At 44.8% G+C, this 16718-nt stretch overlaps 1 protein-coding gene across 4 annotated transcripts in view; it reads right to left on the reverse strand.

The window, feature by feature from the left end:
- Positions 1–16718, reverse strand: part of DCX (doublecortin) — a 109908-nt gene that overhangs the window by 89577 nt on the left and 3613 nt on the right. For all 4 annotated transcript variants that reach the window (XM_034781166.1, XM_034781165.1, XM_034781164.1 and 1 more), the window contains exon 3: positions 1707–2047. In XM_034781166.1, the coding sequence (XP_034637057.1) occupies positions 1707–2047 (341 nt within the window). The remainder of the gene's footprint in view (positions 1–1706; positions 2048–16718) is intronic.

The raw sequence follows: 16718 nt of genomic DNA on the forward strand, positions 1-16718 counted from the left end.
ACCCCTTCTCCTTCCTCCACTCCTCCCATCTCTCCCTCACTTCTAGCCTTTCACCTACAACACTAGCTGTCCCTGTTTATTTGACAATACGTTGTTGGGTCTTCGGGCATGGTGATAGGAGGGTGCATTACCGAAGTATAAACCATCATGTCTCATGAGTGGCGAATGCTTGGCTGACCCAAATCTAAAGAAAAGTTTTGACCGACCAAGGAAAAAGTCTCATTTTGAAGCAATAATAAATAATGAATTACACAGGTGAGAACACCGAAATTGAGACAAAGCAGTTAATCTGGGCTGATATTCAGTATGATACTTTACATTCTAAACCCAAGGAACAGATATGGGCTAACATACATTACGGACAAACATAACATTCTTTACCTGAAAAATTGACCTTTTCGTTCATTAAAATGTATACATTGCTCTCAAGTAGATTATCTACCTTCTTGCTTATGTTTCAAGAGACAATATGTACAGGGCCGGCTCCAGCATTTCTGCCGCCCCAAGCAAAAAAAAAAAAAAGCAGCGATCGCAATTGCAATCAGCAGTGGCAATTGGGGGGGAAAAAAAAAAAGCGCCGCGATCGGCAGCGGCAGTTCAGCGGCAGGTCCTTCGCTCCTAGAGGGAGTGAGGTACCTGCCGCCCCCAATTGCCGCAGGTGCCGCCCCTCTCCCTTGGCCGCCCCAAGCACCTGCTTGTTAAGCTGGGGCCTGGAGCCGGCCCTGAATATATAAACCAACACCTTCTGCAGAAGATGGGTAATGGAATTAGTCATTTTAAATCTCCAATATCAATCCTCACAATAAAAAGAGTGTCCAATACAATATCAGTGGAGGCTGTACTTCCCCACTCAGAAAAGTGAGAAAATATAGAGACAGAGGAAAAAATAAAAAGGTCACCCCAATTCCAAGAGCCACTGGCATCTGTGACTTTAACCAAAGATAGATGAAGTATCTATCCATCCCAGCACCCCAAGCTGTATAGCACACATTCCTTTAGGGGATTCCATAGGAGCAAAAAGACCTTATTCAGTGGTCTGTTAGCCACAACACAGCAAGTGAGGGGTACTTTAAAAAATGTGCTTGTGTAATAAGAACATGTAGAGCTAAGTCAAAATGTTCTGCTTACAATGACCCACAAAATTCTGACCCGGAGCCCCTACTGTATATTAACTATTTATACTTTTACCCATGAAAGTATCACATGTCCCATACATTTTCCTACTAGTACAGAGTTAGCCAGATGAGTGTGTTACTCACCAATTAATTTACGCTGACTAGTGCTCATCTGAGAACAAAATAGTAAAACATCACATTTGTTCTAATACTTGTAGGGAGTCCTTGAGAGCTGCTGCTATGGTTACCTAACAAATAAACTAACCTACAGTACAAACTGCTCACATTATTTATATATTTTGGAAAACTTTTGGAGAATATACACAGCTCTCTGGTGCTCAGACAGTGGGGTAGTACATCTGTTTCATTCAGACGGTTGGCTGCATTCTTTGCCTGATATTAATACCAGTGACAATTTAGTAACAGAACCACTGGCATGAGAAGTCTGACTTCCAGAAGAACAGATGGTGATGACTGTCTCAGGTTAATTTTAGGCTTCAGTAATTGTTCACTTAGTCAGCATTGCTATAATATATGAGCGAAATAGAGGAGAGGAGAGGGAAAAGAAAAAGAAATTTGCAAATCCCTTACCTGTTTCCCATCCAGGGTATACAGTTTTTTGACCACACCCGTCTCCAGTTTTATAGCTTCAGTAATATCAGTGAGAACTTGCTCAAACGAATGTGCAGTCTTCTTGTTCAGGAGCACGCGAACAGCCTTTCGGGGCTTCACCCCACTGCGGATGATGGTCACCAGCTTGGGACGCACAAAATCCTTGTTCTCCCTTGCCTGGGCACTGTTGCTGCTGGCCAGAGACTGAGGTGCTTTCAGGTTGGCTGATGTCTTCACATTGACGGACCAGTTGGGATTGACATTCTTGGTATATTCCACCTTCTTGAAGAAGTTGTCAGATGAACAGACATAGCTTTCCCCTTTTGAAAATAATAAATACAGAGGCAATTATATAGGGAACCAACATGTTATTAGCACTGGCTGGAAAATGGGGAGAACATTGCACAATTCAAGTTTATGAAATTTTGGTTCCATTTTTCATTGAAATGTTATTTTCATAAAAATTGTTCAGCCAGTTCTGATTATTACCTACATTTCTTAGGTGCTTGTTACTATAGTATCAAGGTAAAAGCAAGTAGTGTTTCCCCAAAACACATACACTGGTCAATAAACTACCCCTTAAAATAAACAGAAACAAATGGATTACAACCCAGTGACCAAGGGCCAAATTCACAAAGGTATTTAGGCACTTAAAATGCTGATAGACACTTATGAATCCCCCTAGGTGTCTAAGGGATTTGGGCACCTGTCTGACATTGAAAACCTCGAGAAGTCACTTCTGTGAATCCCATTAGGTGCCTATCTGCATCTGTAGGCACATGAATACCTGTGTGAATCTGGCCCCGATTGCCAAGAGATACCAACATTGATCAAAAAGGTGCATCTTGCATCATGTCTGAAAAATGGTGACAATCTGGTTCTGAAGAATCTCTAGTGGAAGCAAATTCAAGGATCATTATGCTGATGAAACTAGCAGGCATTGCACATGGGCTTTACTGTACTTTCATTGATTCAAAAGAAGAAATAAGACCTGGACGTAATGGTTTTTAAATGCTACACCTAATGCCATAGCTCCCATTTTCTGTACCACACAAATCCAAGCTCATGCTTAGCAGCCATAGGTGAAATGTTAGAAGGTCACAGTTGAGTTTAATCCACATAATGTTGAACAAAAAAAAAATCAGCATTTCAAAATTTGGTTCAAACTTTTCATTTGCAATCAAATATATAGAATCTACCTATCCAGGGTTTTACGTCATGCTCATCTCCAGGGTATCTGAGCACCGGGGGATTTGTAACATTTTATTTTGGTGGAAATCTGCAGGATCCTAGGGATTTGTGGGATTTATTACTGGGGCACAGACTGTAAAACAGTCTCCCCGTGGGAGTGGCAGAAGCTCAGTTGCCTGAGTCGTATCAGATGAGACTGTACAAATCACTTAAGAATCCATTGCAGGAAACAATTCTGCAATGGGTAAGTAAGGGATAAGATAATGTAACAAGCCTTTCTCTGTTTAATATGAATTTCATAGAAATTCAATGCATTGTCCACAAGTCCAGAGGATCTTATGGACCTGTGGGGTTTTGTTAGGATAACCTTGCAGGATTTGGGTGAAATTTTGCTATGTTTCTATTTCAAACCTATCAGAACATTCTGACTTTAATTTAGTTCGGACTAGATAGACTATCCCTTAAGGAACTGTTCTCCCTGACAGTGGACTGGTTGGGTTTTCTTGCATACTATCTATGAAGAGCTACAGCGACAGGACGTACACAAACAATTCATCGTGATACCTTTCCTCTGTGAAAAGACACTGGGCCTGATTCTCCATTGCTTGAAACCTTGTGTCAACGTTTACACCTGTGCAAAGTGGTACCAAATCAAAATTCTCCATTCACTTTCACCAGGGGTGGTGTTTTACACCTCACCTGTGCAAATTGAATGCAGCAGCCATGATTACACAAGGTGGAAGACAGCAAAGAATCAGGCCCATAGTGTCCTTATATTTGTCCTTCTCTGCCTACATTACATTCCTGACACAGGCACAGAGACGCTTCCTTCATATAACATATGGCAAGAACACTAATAGCTTTATAATACATGGAAGCCTCTAATAGGCTTAGAACGAATGTGTGTTTAGTGTTTACATTCTTATTACTGCTCAGTGTGTGATGGCATGATAAGAAAGTGATAGAAAAGATACATAATATAAATCTTACTCTGTTCCTTTTCGATGTAGAGGGCTTAAAATTCTTTTAGATACTTAGCTCCATGGGAGCAGGGACCTTGTATTCAAACTGCCTGTAAAGCATGGTGCACGTTCATAATGCAGTATTTAATACAAAATAACAATAAAGTTATGCAAAGGGTCAAGCTGGGAGGAAGGAGAAGACCAGAATTGTATGTGAACAAGAGATGGGAAGTACACCTCTACCCCGATATAACGCAACCCGATATAACATGAATTTTGGATATCACGCGGTAAAGCAGTGCTCCGGGGGGGCAGGGCTGCGCACTCCGGTGGATCAAAGCAAGTTCGATATAACATGGTTTCACCTATAACGTGGTAAGATTTTTTGGCTCCCGAGGGCAGCGTTATATCGGGGTAGAGGTGTAATGACAAAACACCCCAGCATAGAGTGAGACATAGGGGAAGAAAGACACAAGACTTAGGATGATTATTTGATTTTTTTAAACTATGCATTTGATCAAGTAATGTACCCCAGGGATTTACATTACGGCTGCAATCCCATTATGGTGTTCTGAAGGCAAACACAAACCACCAATGCATTTATGCTGTCACCAGGATCCCTCAATCACAGACATTTCATTTATAGTTGAGGCTTCATAATCCCTTATATTTCTTCCATTGGACCTAGCAGAAGTATAAAGACATTACACGATGCTTTGCTATTATGAAGAATTCCCACTGGAGGTATTGATCATCGTTCAGCAGCACCTAATCCTAGGTCTTTCTGATTAATAAATGATAAGCTGCACTTTATCTATCTGTTTCAGCTAGGCAGCAGCTGGTGTTCAGGGGGGTCCTGCCTTTATCTAGCTGCATAGCTGGTTCTGTGGCTGGAGCACTGCAAGTGCCGTCTGACTTACACAGTGAGAGACAACCCCCGTTAGAACCCTGAGCCTTCCACTAGTCAAACACCAGACATATAGCAGGGATGGGCAACAGGCAGCTCAGGGACTGCATCTAGACTGCTAGATCATTGTATTTGGCCTGCCATAACCCGGCTCAGGGCAGGCAATACAGCAGCACCGCGGCCAGGAGAGGGGCAGGGCATCACCAGCCTGAACATGGGCATCACGAGATACTGGGATGACAGCCAGTGGGCTAGAGCAGGGAGCTGGACCCAGCCCCGTACATGAGTCACCACTACAGGGTAAGTGGGGGACAGGCTCTCCAACCCCCTCCCCCGTGTGCGAGTTACATCATCCTACAGACCTGACTCCCCCCATGCAATCCTCCCTTGCATCACCCCCTCCCAGGTATTGTACCCGATTCTCCCCCTGCATCACCTCCCCAGGGCCAGGACCCAACTTCTTCCACCTCCAGTCACACCCCCTGGCAACAGGACTTGACCCCTCCCACTCCCCGCATGCATCATATTCCCTGGCCTGCCAAAGGGTTTAGTGGTCTTGAGGTTCCTCTACTATCTTAACGTGGCCCATCCCTGAAATATAATATTTACATTGTAGAGCAAGGAAGGATGGTATTGTATTTAATCACAGGCCTGAAAATCAGAAGATCTGGGTTCTATTCCTATTTCTGCCATAGGGCTCTTGTGTGATCTTCGGCAAGTCACTTAACTGATCTTATGCCTCAGTTTCCATATCTGAGAACAGGGATAGTAATATCTACCACCTTAGGCTTAAATTGTTAATGTTTACATAATGCTTTTGGGGTGCTTGAATAAAAGAGGAGACAGAAAAGCAAAATATATGTTTGCACTGTGTTTCATAAATACCCAAAACCTTAAAGAGAACATTTTTTCATGGATAAGTTCAACATTTAAAAAAAAAAAAATCAGTGCTTACTGTTCTGTTTGCTGGAATGTAACTGTTACATTTGCTCCAGGAGAAATATTTGAAATGTCTCACTATGCTATGTAGTTGTCTAGTATATTTATAACACTCTGGAGGAGTGAAGGTAATATTCCTTTACTAGACCTTAATGCGGGGATGTTGCGGGGCTAAATAGTCTAGTAGTTTCAGACACTGGCCTTTCAAATTATGCTGATGGTCACATTTGGAAAACACAATAAGTTTTGTATTTTCAACCTAGCCCCTAGTGAATATTTTAGTTCGCATCACAAAGCCAGCCAGCAATTTTCTTTGATTGGCAGCTTGCTCTCAGGAGAAACCAACATTCAGAATAGAAGCAGAAGTGTTGCAGAGAATGACTGAGGTGCAGTAGTAGGTCTGTATGAAAAAATCATCCCCTCTCTTTCCGGAGCCACAAATTTAATGGCAATGTGGAAGGGGGGCTCTTTGTTATGTTAAATCTTGGATTCATTTTATGTATGTCCCAACCTCTCATATTTTATGGCCTCTGAGTTGCCAATTATTATTATTAAGTTCCTTACAGGGGTAATTCCTTTTTAAACTCTTCTTTCTCTTTTGTCATGTGCCACTTGGAGGCATTTTTGCAGCAATCTATCAAATCTGCTAAAATAGAGTTCTATTACTGTGGATTCATTATTTGGTAGAGAACAAACAAACAACGACAAATGACTTGCGTGACAGGGCAGTAGAAGGAATGGGCAGGCATCTCAGGGAACATAAGAACGCTCCAAGCATGAAGAGGTGATACCTCCAGAACCAAAGGGTTGTCCAGGAGTGACCAAATGAGGTCTTCTTTCATGGGCAATGGATATTTCTCCACCCACACATTTGTTAAGTAGCTAATGAGAGGTCAAGGTATAGGACACTGGTTCTCAAACTGTGGGTCGGGACCCCAAAGTGGGTCACAACCCCATTTTAATGGGGTTCCCAGGGCAGGCTCAGACTTACTGCGATCCAGGGCCAAAGCTGAAGCCTGAGTCCCACCGCCCAGGGCCGAAGCCTGCGGGTTTCAGCCCTAGGTGGAGGGGCTCTGGTTACAGGCACTCCTGCCTGGGGCTGAAGCTCTTGGGCTTCAGTTTTGCCCCCCCACCCCATACAGGGCAGTGGGGCTTTGCCTCCCCCCCACCCTCCCCACACACAGGGCCACGGGGCTCCGGTGGGCTCAGGCTGCACGATCCCTCCAAGGATCATGCGGTAATTTTTGTTGTTAGAAGGGGGTCGAGGTGCAATGAAGTTTGAGAATCCCTGGTATAGGACTTCCCCAGACACAAAGAAATATAACTGCAATAACCACTGTGTGGTTTGGTGGAGGGAACTCACAGTTTATCAAATGGTATGAGGGAGAGGAGCACAGAACAGTACTGAGAGTCAAACACAAAAAGCAGAGAGCTTCCTCCCACCCCCTGGCCTCACTCCTGCCAAGGCTCACACACGTGTTAAAGTTTAAGTCATATTGAATTCATTATGAATACTTATGTGCCTATGTCTTTGCAGGATGAGGTCTGTTATCATTCAGGAACTGAACGCATGTTCAATAATGCAGCTGGAGCTCACATCCATTAAGATATGATGAGCGGCCATTTTGTTGTATTCACACATTGAATTCCAAATGGCAGCCCCACAGCCCCAAACACAATAGTCACATTGACCTCTGCAACCTCCTCGTCTCAAAGGAAAATCTCATTTGCACATTTTTACTTGTTTTTCTTTTTAAAGAAAAATGTGCTATTAAATAAGGCTTTCGCTTTCATAGCACCAGATCACTGCAGAATGTATATTAAATCCATAGCGCCAAAGCGACACAGGATTGACTTCTCTTTATCATGGCACCAGGCTAGTGCAAGCTACCTGGGTCATGATGCCAAGGTGCTGCAGGAGTGGAAACGCTCAACGCGATGCCAAATAACTACAGTGTTGCATTACATCTATCATGGCACAAGCCAGTCCAAGGATATATGCCTTTTGTCATGGCAGAGACAATGATTTGGTTTAAAGTTTCAAAGTCATGCCTAAGTCATAATTACTGTATTTTCCATTAGAACCTATGCCGTCTATCGAATTTAATTAGTCCACTATGGCTTTAAATTAAGCACAGGTTCCATTGCATCTAAACTTTTTTTTTTTAAAGGAACACTAGGCTTGAGGTGAGAGCTTTAAACTGTAGAGGCTATCAGTTAAGCCTTAACGTAGCTTGGCAATCTCCCTTTGATAATAGCTGATGACGACGGAAGATCACCTTTTCAAAAAACAGCTTCTCAATTTGCACCAGCTAGTTTTGTGAGTGCAATAAATTCTGCTGTAAAATGTTCATGCACGAGTGGAGAAGCTGGATTGAGGCCATTTTGAAGATTTAGCTGCCAAGGATTATTCCAATAAATAGTCCCTCGTGGGCTGAGGCCAACTCTTCTGGTTGTCGATTTGGCTCCCACAGCTCATCCATTTTATATTGCATTTGACTTTCACATTTCTTGGGGATTTATGACTTCAATGGGAATTGGACTCAGCCCCTTGCTGGAGCACCTCTATTTTGCTGGATTGGCCATTCAGATTCTACCACCTGGGTTTCGTGCCATCTCAGGCACGAGGCGGGATTTTCTGTTGCCCTGAAGACTTCTCCAGTTCCTTAGAATTTACTTTCAAAAGGCACCATTTTAAAAATGGAATTTTAGCGTGAATTTTTCTTCTAGATTCTCCCACAAGAGTCTTTAGTTTAGGAGTAAGAGGAGCTTATTGATCTTGCTTATAAAATAAGGCAATTATATAAAAGATAAATGGTATGTTCCCATAGTGCCTTTCATACCACAAGACCCCAAGGTGCTTTAAATCCTGTATATACAGAGGGCACCCACCCTGTCAACCTTGGGATGGGACTCAGTAGTCATTTTGGGTCAGCCACAGTGAAAAACAATTCAGTTGAAATGCAGCAGTAATTTTAGTTATTAGAATGTAAGTACCCATGCTAGGGTGGTGTTTTCCAGGACACCAGCCATGTACACTAGTTCCAAAGGTTCCGGAACCTCCTAGTGCAATAAACTTCAATCTTAAACTAAGTAAATTGCACACACACCACATGGGCATTTCAACACACCTACTAACACACCGTCTGTTCTAGCATGCACTAGGCTCTTTGTAAAACATAACACAGTTTTCAGCTGGTGCACATATTCAACTTCATCTCAAACCCTAGCCAAAGTCACCAGTGATGTTTTATACAAATGAAACCAGCTTCTGACCAATAGTGGCATGAAGCCTAGGTCTAGATACTAGGGCAGGTGAACGATCTACCATCAAACAATGCAGCCGAACCCAAACCATGAACCAGACAAGGATAGACCACTTTCCAAGGGAAGGAAGGCTCAGCAAAAAATGGAGGCACTGGATAGGAATTCAGGAGATTTGGGCTCAGTCCCCAGCTCTGCCACAGACTTCCTGGGTAACCCTGGCATGTCTCTGAATTTCTCTGCACCTCAGTTTCCCATCTGTATAATAAGGGATCCGAATATTCCCCTTTCCCCCACTCATTGTCTATATAGATTGTGAACTCTTTGGGAAGGAACTGTCTCTTCCTATGTGTTTGTATAGTGCAGGGGAGGGCAACCTATGGCACGGGTGCCAAAGGCGGCACACAAGCTGATTTTCAGTGGCACTCAGACTGCCTGGGTCCTGGCCACTGGTCCGGGGAGGGCTCTGCATTTTAATATAATTTTAAATGAAGCTTCTTAAACATTTTAAAAACCTTATTTACTTTACATACACCAATAGTTTAGTTATATAATATATAGACTTATAGAAAGAGACCTTCTAAAAACATTAAAATGTATTACTGGCACATGAAACCTTAAATTAGAGTGAATAAATGAAGACTCGGCACACCACTTCTGAAAGGTTGCCAACCCCGGGTATAGTGCCTAGGACAGTGGGGTGTCCAATTTGGTTGATGCCTCAAGGCACTGCTTTAATATACAGCATCAGCACAATGGGGATTAGACCATCTAAGGAGAAGTGGCAGTAGCCTTTTCAGAATGATAAAAGGCACAAAACTAAAAGTGGGTAAGGAGACCGAAGGAGGTTTAAGGGCAAGGAAGAACATTGGGAGAGGCAGAAAACGAGCCCATATTGGGGAAAGATTATGTCAAACGTTCAAGGTGAAGCTGAAGAGCTTGGGTTTGGTACGGTAAGAAATCTGGAGTCAAAGGAAGCTCTATAAATACATTAGGAGCAAGAGAAAGACAAAGGAAAGTCCACTATTTCTTGGGGAAGGAGAGCTAATAACTAGGGCCCTACTAAATTCATAGTCCATTTTGGTCAATTTCACGGTCACAGGATTTAAAAAATAATAAATTTCATGATTTCAGTTATTTAAATCTGAAATTGTATGGTGTTGTAATTATAGGGGTCCTAACCCAAAAAGGATTTGGGGAGAGGGGGCAAGGTTATTGTAGTGGGGGGTTGTGGTATTGCTACCCTTACTTCTGCGCTGCTGCTGGTGGTGGCGCTGCCTTCAGAGCTGGGCAGCTGGAGAGCGGCGGCTGTTGGCCGGGAGCCCAGCTCTGAAGGCAGAGCCGCTGCCAGCAGCAGCGCAGAAGTAAGGATGTCATGGTATGTTATTGTCACCCTTACTTCTTCACTGCTGCCTGCAGAGCTGGGCCCTCAGTCAGCAGCCGCCACTCTCTGGCCACCCAGCTCTGAAGGTAGCAGCACAGAAGTAAGGGTGGCATGGTATGGTATTGCCACCCTTACTTCTGCACTGCTGCTGGCAGGGCACGGCCTTCCCAGCTGGGCACTTGGCCAACAGCTGCTGCTTTCCAGCTGCCCAGCTCTGAAGGCAACACAGAAGTAAGGGTGGCAATACCACGACCTCTTAAAATAAGCTTGGAACTCCCCTGCAACGCCCTTTTGGATCAGGATTCCCAATTTGAGAAACCCTGATCGCTCCCTTGAAATCTGTATAGGGTAAAAGCACATAAAAGACCAGATTTCATGGGGGGAGACCAGGTTTCATGGTCCATGACACATTTTTCATGGCCGTGAATTTGGTAGGGCCCTATTAATTGATTATATCAAGAAGGTTGATATGTTTAATGCCTATTTTGCTTGTCTTCACTAAAAAGGTTAATTATGACAGATGCTTAACACAATTAATATTAACAACAAGTGGGAAGAAAAACCAAGCCATAATAGAGAAAGAACTGGTTAAAAAATATTTAGATAATTTAATACATCTAAAGTTGGCAGGACCTGACAAAATTCACCCTTATGGTACTTAAGGAACTAACTGAAGCAATTTTGGAACTGTTAGTGATTATCTTCAAGAACTCAGGGAGGACAGGTGAGTCCCAGTTTGCTGGAGAAGGGCATACATAGTACCTATCTTTAAAAAGGGGACTCAGGAAATTATAAACCAATCAGCCTAACTTCAACATCTGGAACAAATTATTAAACAATCAACATGTAAGCACCTAATGGATAATAGGTAAGTAATAGCCAGCACAAATTTGTCATGAACAAATCATGTCAGACCAATCTAATTTCCTTCTTTGACAGAGTTACTGGACTAATGGATAAGGGAGGAAGTAGTAGATGTGATATATCTTTATTTTAGTAAGGTTTTTTGACACAGTCCTACACTAAATTCTCATAAGCAAATTAAGGAAGTGTGGTTTAGAGCAGTGATTCTCAACCTTTCCAGACTACTGTACCCCTTTCAGGAGTCTGATTTGTCCTGCGTACCCCCAAGTTTCACCTCACTTAAAAACTACTTGCTCACTGTAACAGGGTTGGGACTCACCACCCGGCACCTCCTACTGGTTGCCTCTGGGAATTAGCTCAGTCCAGTGGAGCACCCTCTCTTGATGGTGTCCCACCCATTGTCTGACCCTTGGTTGGCTTCTGAGCCCACATCGCTCACCAACCCACGGCATCCTCTTCAGGACTATTGCCCTCCGGCAGTGCCCTTCAGTCCATCCACACCCCCTTCCGGGGTGGGGTGTCAATCAGCAGTCTCTATGTCCAGCCACCGTGGTCAACCACACACCCCAAAGTCTAATCCCGCCTGTCAGGGATCTGGCGTGGTCTATAATGGCTGCTCTCTATGGCCAATGGCTGGGTGTACTGCAACAGGGGAAGGGTGGGACCCAGGCCCACCCTCTACTCTGGGTCCCATCCCAGGGACCCTCTGGCGGCAGCCTCGCTGTCCTCCTTCTCTCCCCTTTGTCTGTCCACTTCCCTGGGCCGCTTCCCCTACGGCCCCTAATACCCACTAGGCCCTTCCCTTCAGGGCCTGCAGCCTGGCAGGCTATGGGCTAGAGCGCCCTTTTGCTCCCCGAGCCTGGCCAGCACTGCACTGTCCGCGGTGCTAGTTTCCCTGCTCTGGAGACAGACCTTCCCCTGTCAAAGGCCTGGGACAGACTGACTGTGCTCTCCCTGAGCAGCCTTTTTATAGGGCTGAGCCTGGCCCTGATTGGCTGCCTCCAATCTGGGCCCTGATTGGCTCACAATAAGCCCTCTTCTGATTGGCTGCCCGTCTGCGCAGGCCCACTGGCCTGCTGCAGCCTAAATTCTCAGGGAGTGGGGCAGTCCGCCCCACTACACACCCTCCCCATTAAGAACCCTCTCAGGGGGGAATTCCCTATCGCCCCTGTGCTCTTCACAGCTGGGCCCTCAGGGAATCTCGTTCAACGTGCAGGCCCTCCACCAACTGGAGCCACCTGCTTCCCTCTCCTATGGTCTGGGTCCCCACCGTAGACCTCCCTGGCTTCCCACTTCCGTTTGGGTTCCGCCCTCAGCCCTCCCTGCCCCTATGTGGGTTCCCTCCGTTAGGTGGGGCCTCTCTGCCCCAGCCCCTGGGTCACCAGCAATCACACATCAGTGAACAAAAACACTGACCCAGGAACGTATCCTTGCAACAAAGCCTGATGCCAACTCTGCCCACCTATCTATTCAAGTGATATCATCATAGGACCTAATCACATCAGCCATGCCATCAGGGGCTCGTTCACCTGCACATCTACCAATGTGATATATGCCATCATGTGCCAGCAATGCCCCTCTGCCATGTACATTGGCCAAACCAGACAGTCTCTACTCAAAAGAATTAATGGACACAAATCTGACATCAGGAATCATAATATTCAAAAACCAGTAGGAGAACACTTTAACCTGTCTGGTCATTCAATGACAGACCTGCGGGTGGCAATTTTGCAACAAAAAAGCTTCAAAAACAGACTCCAACGAGAAACTGCTGAGCTTGAATTGATATGCAAATTAGATACAATCAATTTAGGCTTAAACAGAGACTGGGAATGGCTGAGCCATTACAAACATTGAATCTATCTCCCCATGTAAGTACTCCCACACTTCTTATCAAACTGTCTGTACTGGGCTATCTTGATTATCACTTCAAAAGTTTTTTTTCCTCTTACTTAATTGGCCTCTCAGAGTTGGTAAGACAACTCCCACCTTTTCATGCTCTCTGTATGTGTGTATATATATCTCCTCAATATATGTTCCATTCTATGCATCCAAAGAAGTGTGCTGTAACCCACGAAAGCTTATGCTCAAATAAATTTGTTAGTCTCTAAGGTGCCACAAGTATTCCAAGACTTTGGTTAGTTCAGCATTGCTTAATGTGACCCTGCATCCTAGAAAGAACGTATTTACAATACCCTGATACCCCCTGTTTACAGAACAGCCTTCCATGATATAGATCAGGGGTCGGCAACCTCTGGCACGCGGCTCGCCAGGGTAAGCATCCTGGCGGGCAGGGCCAGTTTGTTTACCTGCCGCGTCAGCCAGTTCGGCCAATCGCGGCTCCCACTGGCTGCAGTTCGCCGCTCCAGGCCAATGGGGGCTGCGGGAAGCCACGGCCAGCATATCCCTCGGCCCGCCCCGCTTCCCGCAGCCCCACTGGCCTGGGACGGCAAACTGCGGACAGTGGGAGCCGCGATCGGCCGAACCTGCCGACACAGCAAGTAAACAAACTGTCCCGGCCCGCCAGGGTGCTTACCCTGGAGAGCAGCGTGCCAGAGGCTGCCGACTCCTGATATAGATGTTATAATAAAAAATGCAGAATGTAACACTTAACACTAATTTCAGTTATTCAGTGTTTATGACAAAAGCAAAGTCTATGAAGATCAGTCGCTCTTTGATAACTACTTTTTCCAGGTTCTAGTTGCTGTATTGAAGGTTATGCTTTATAAAACAATGACTGTAATTATGCTTTCATTACACTCCAATTATTCTTTTTGATACATGTAGTTACCATTAATATAAAAGCTTAATTATATGATTGAGATAATTTTTATCCCTTTACTGACATTTTGGGTTTTTTTTCCTGCATGTGCTAGAATACAATCTTATAAGCAAGAAGTTAACTGCAATGATTATGTGAAAAATTATAGTCCAGTTGCAGTGCAACTACAGCTGCTGTAATATCAATTATAACCCATTAATGTCTCTTTCTCTTTCTGTTTGGTGTTCTGCAAGCAGGCTATCCATAGTGACATGGGAACATTGTTATCATGGAGTAGTTGGTAAAGGCATTAGGCTATTAACTTTACATTTTTATTCATTGGAATGGGGATTTCTTTGTTTTCATTCCATTCAGATACATGTGTACATTGGCTGAGGTTCTGTAGTGCGACTCTGCCAACCACATTTTAAATAAGTACTTGTTTTTCAAATGCACGTCAGCAGCTAAATCTTTTTTATTGCCATTTTGGTGTGACACACCAAAGGCAAAATGTCAGCACCCCCGGTTGTAACCTAATCAGTTAAACAAACACTTTTCCAGGAGCTGGGTAACATTCCCGCTTGCAGCACAGTGAAGCCAGTGCAAAATGATTTAAAAAAATAAAAAGGCAGGGATATTTGCTTCTACTCCACTGCAAAAACAGGACACGTAATAGATAAACCAATGGAACAGGAAACGTGATGTTTCCTTTTTATGAAGCTATTACTGAAAATGGAAAAGTTACAATAAACAGTGAAACCTAGAAAAATGTGGCTGGCACCGTTCCTCTGGCGACTATTTTGGACATCCTGAAAGACTGACACTAAATATATGACATAATAATTAGTTTAAAAAAACCCTCACACCTCCATCTGTTTGACATCTGTTCTTTATCTAATTGTAGTAGGGAAGTTGTATTATTCTATCATCTCTGTATATTTGCTAGCTCCCAAAGTAATACTACTTAGTATATTACTTATTCTAATACGTTTTCATCCATAGAACACAAAGTGCATTACAAAGGCAAACAAGTATCCATATCCCCATTCTACAGGTGAGAAAATTCAGGTGAAGGGTGGGTGGGGGTATAGAGCCTTCCTCAAGCTCACACAATGAATCACAGGCAAAGCTCAGCACAGAACCAACCTCCTCTTAATGTGCAGGCCAGTGTCTTATTCATTAAAACCTGCTGTTTCCTAATAAAAGGAAGGGGCCTCGTGACTTTCCTATAGTCTCATCAAATGAGCCAGAAGGTCTATTTGAATCAAAATGCCACCAACCTGCTTCCTAACAATACCAAAATAGCTTCAACTTGGTGAATCCAGATAAGAAAGAACCAAGTGTCTAAATTTCTAATTGAGAAGAGAGCACAAGAATTACTACGGGCGTCCTTTTCATTCATTATACACATCTATGCCAACTGCAGACACCCCCTCCTCCCCGGCCATGGCATTGCTCCTGGGAACGAAATGAAGCTCTGACCATGTAATGATATTATTTCCTGTCTTGACTTTAGGCGGCTTTGTCTCCAGAGTGTGACATCATTAAAGATGGCAGCTCATTGGGTCAGAGGTAACTCATGGGGCCAAAATAACTCCGGCTTACTGAGAGGAAACTAAACAACCTGCCCAAGTTCTGAGTTGACCAGATTTCATCCTGAATCTCAGTTTTAGAAACAGTTTGGAATAGTCTGCAATTCAACAATTCCATAGATAACCTACACACAAACAGGCACCAAGGCTACCACGAACCACTAAAATAGCCGTTAGTGTCAATGCACACATTCTTGCACAGATACACACACTACACAAATGCTGTCCACACACACCCCAACCCACAGACACTGAACACATCCCTCCCAAGGTGCAGACACGCCCCTACAGACACACTGTCCACACACATCCCAACCCACAGACACACCCCTACAAACACACGGCGCACCTCCCCCCCNCACATCCCCGCAACACACAGACACGCCCCTACAGACACACTGCCCACACACACCCCAACCCACAGACACACCCCTACAAACACACGGCGCACATCCCCTCAACCCAGAGACACGCCCCTACAAATACTGCACACATCCCTCCCACTGCACAGACATGCCGCTGCACACACTGCGCACATCTCCCCAAAGCACAGACACGCCCCGAGAGACACTGCGCACACCCCCCACACAGCACAGACACGCCCCTACAGACACTGCACACATCCCCCCAACACGCAGACACGCCCCTGCACACACTGCGCACATCCTCCCACTACACAGACACACCCCTACAAACACTGCACACATCCCCCAACAGTGCAGGCACACCCCTACAAACCTGCGCACATCCCCCCACTGTGCAGACACACCCCAGCAGACACTGCACACATCCCCCACAATATGCAGACACGCCCCTGCGCACACTGCGCATCATCCCCCCAACACACAGAGATGCCCCTATAAACACTGCACACATCCCCCCACCACACAGAAAAACGCCCCTACAGACACTGCACACATCCCCCGCAAAGCACAGACACGCCCCTACAGACACTGCACATATCCCCCCCAAAGCACAGACTCGCCCCTACAGACACTGCACATATCCCCCCCAAAGCACAGACTCGCCCCTACAGACACTGCGCACATTCCCACACCGCACAGACACACCCCTAGAGACACTGCACACATCCCCCCAAAGCGCAGACACACCCCTACAGACACTGC

Source organism: Trachemys scripta, chromosome 9 (genome assembly GCF_013100865.1).
Source record: "Trachemys scripta elegans isolate TJP31775 chromosome 9, CAS_Tse_1.0, whole genome shotgun sequence".
Lineage (NCBI taxonomy): Eukaryota > Metazoa > Chordata > Testudines > Emydidae > Trachemys > Trachemys scripta.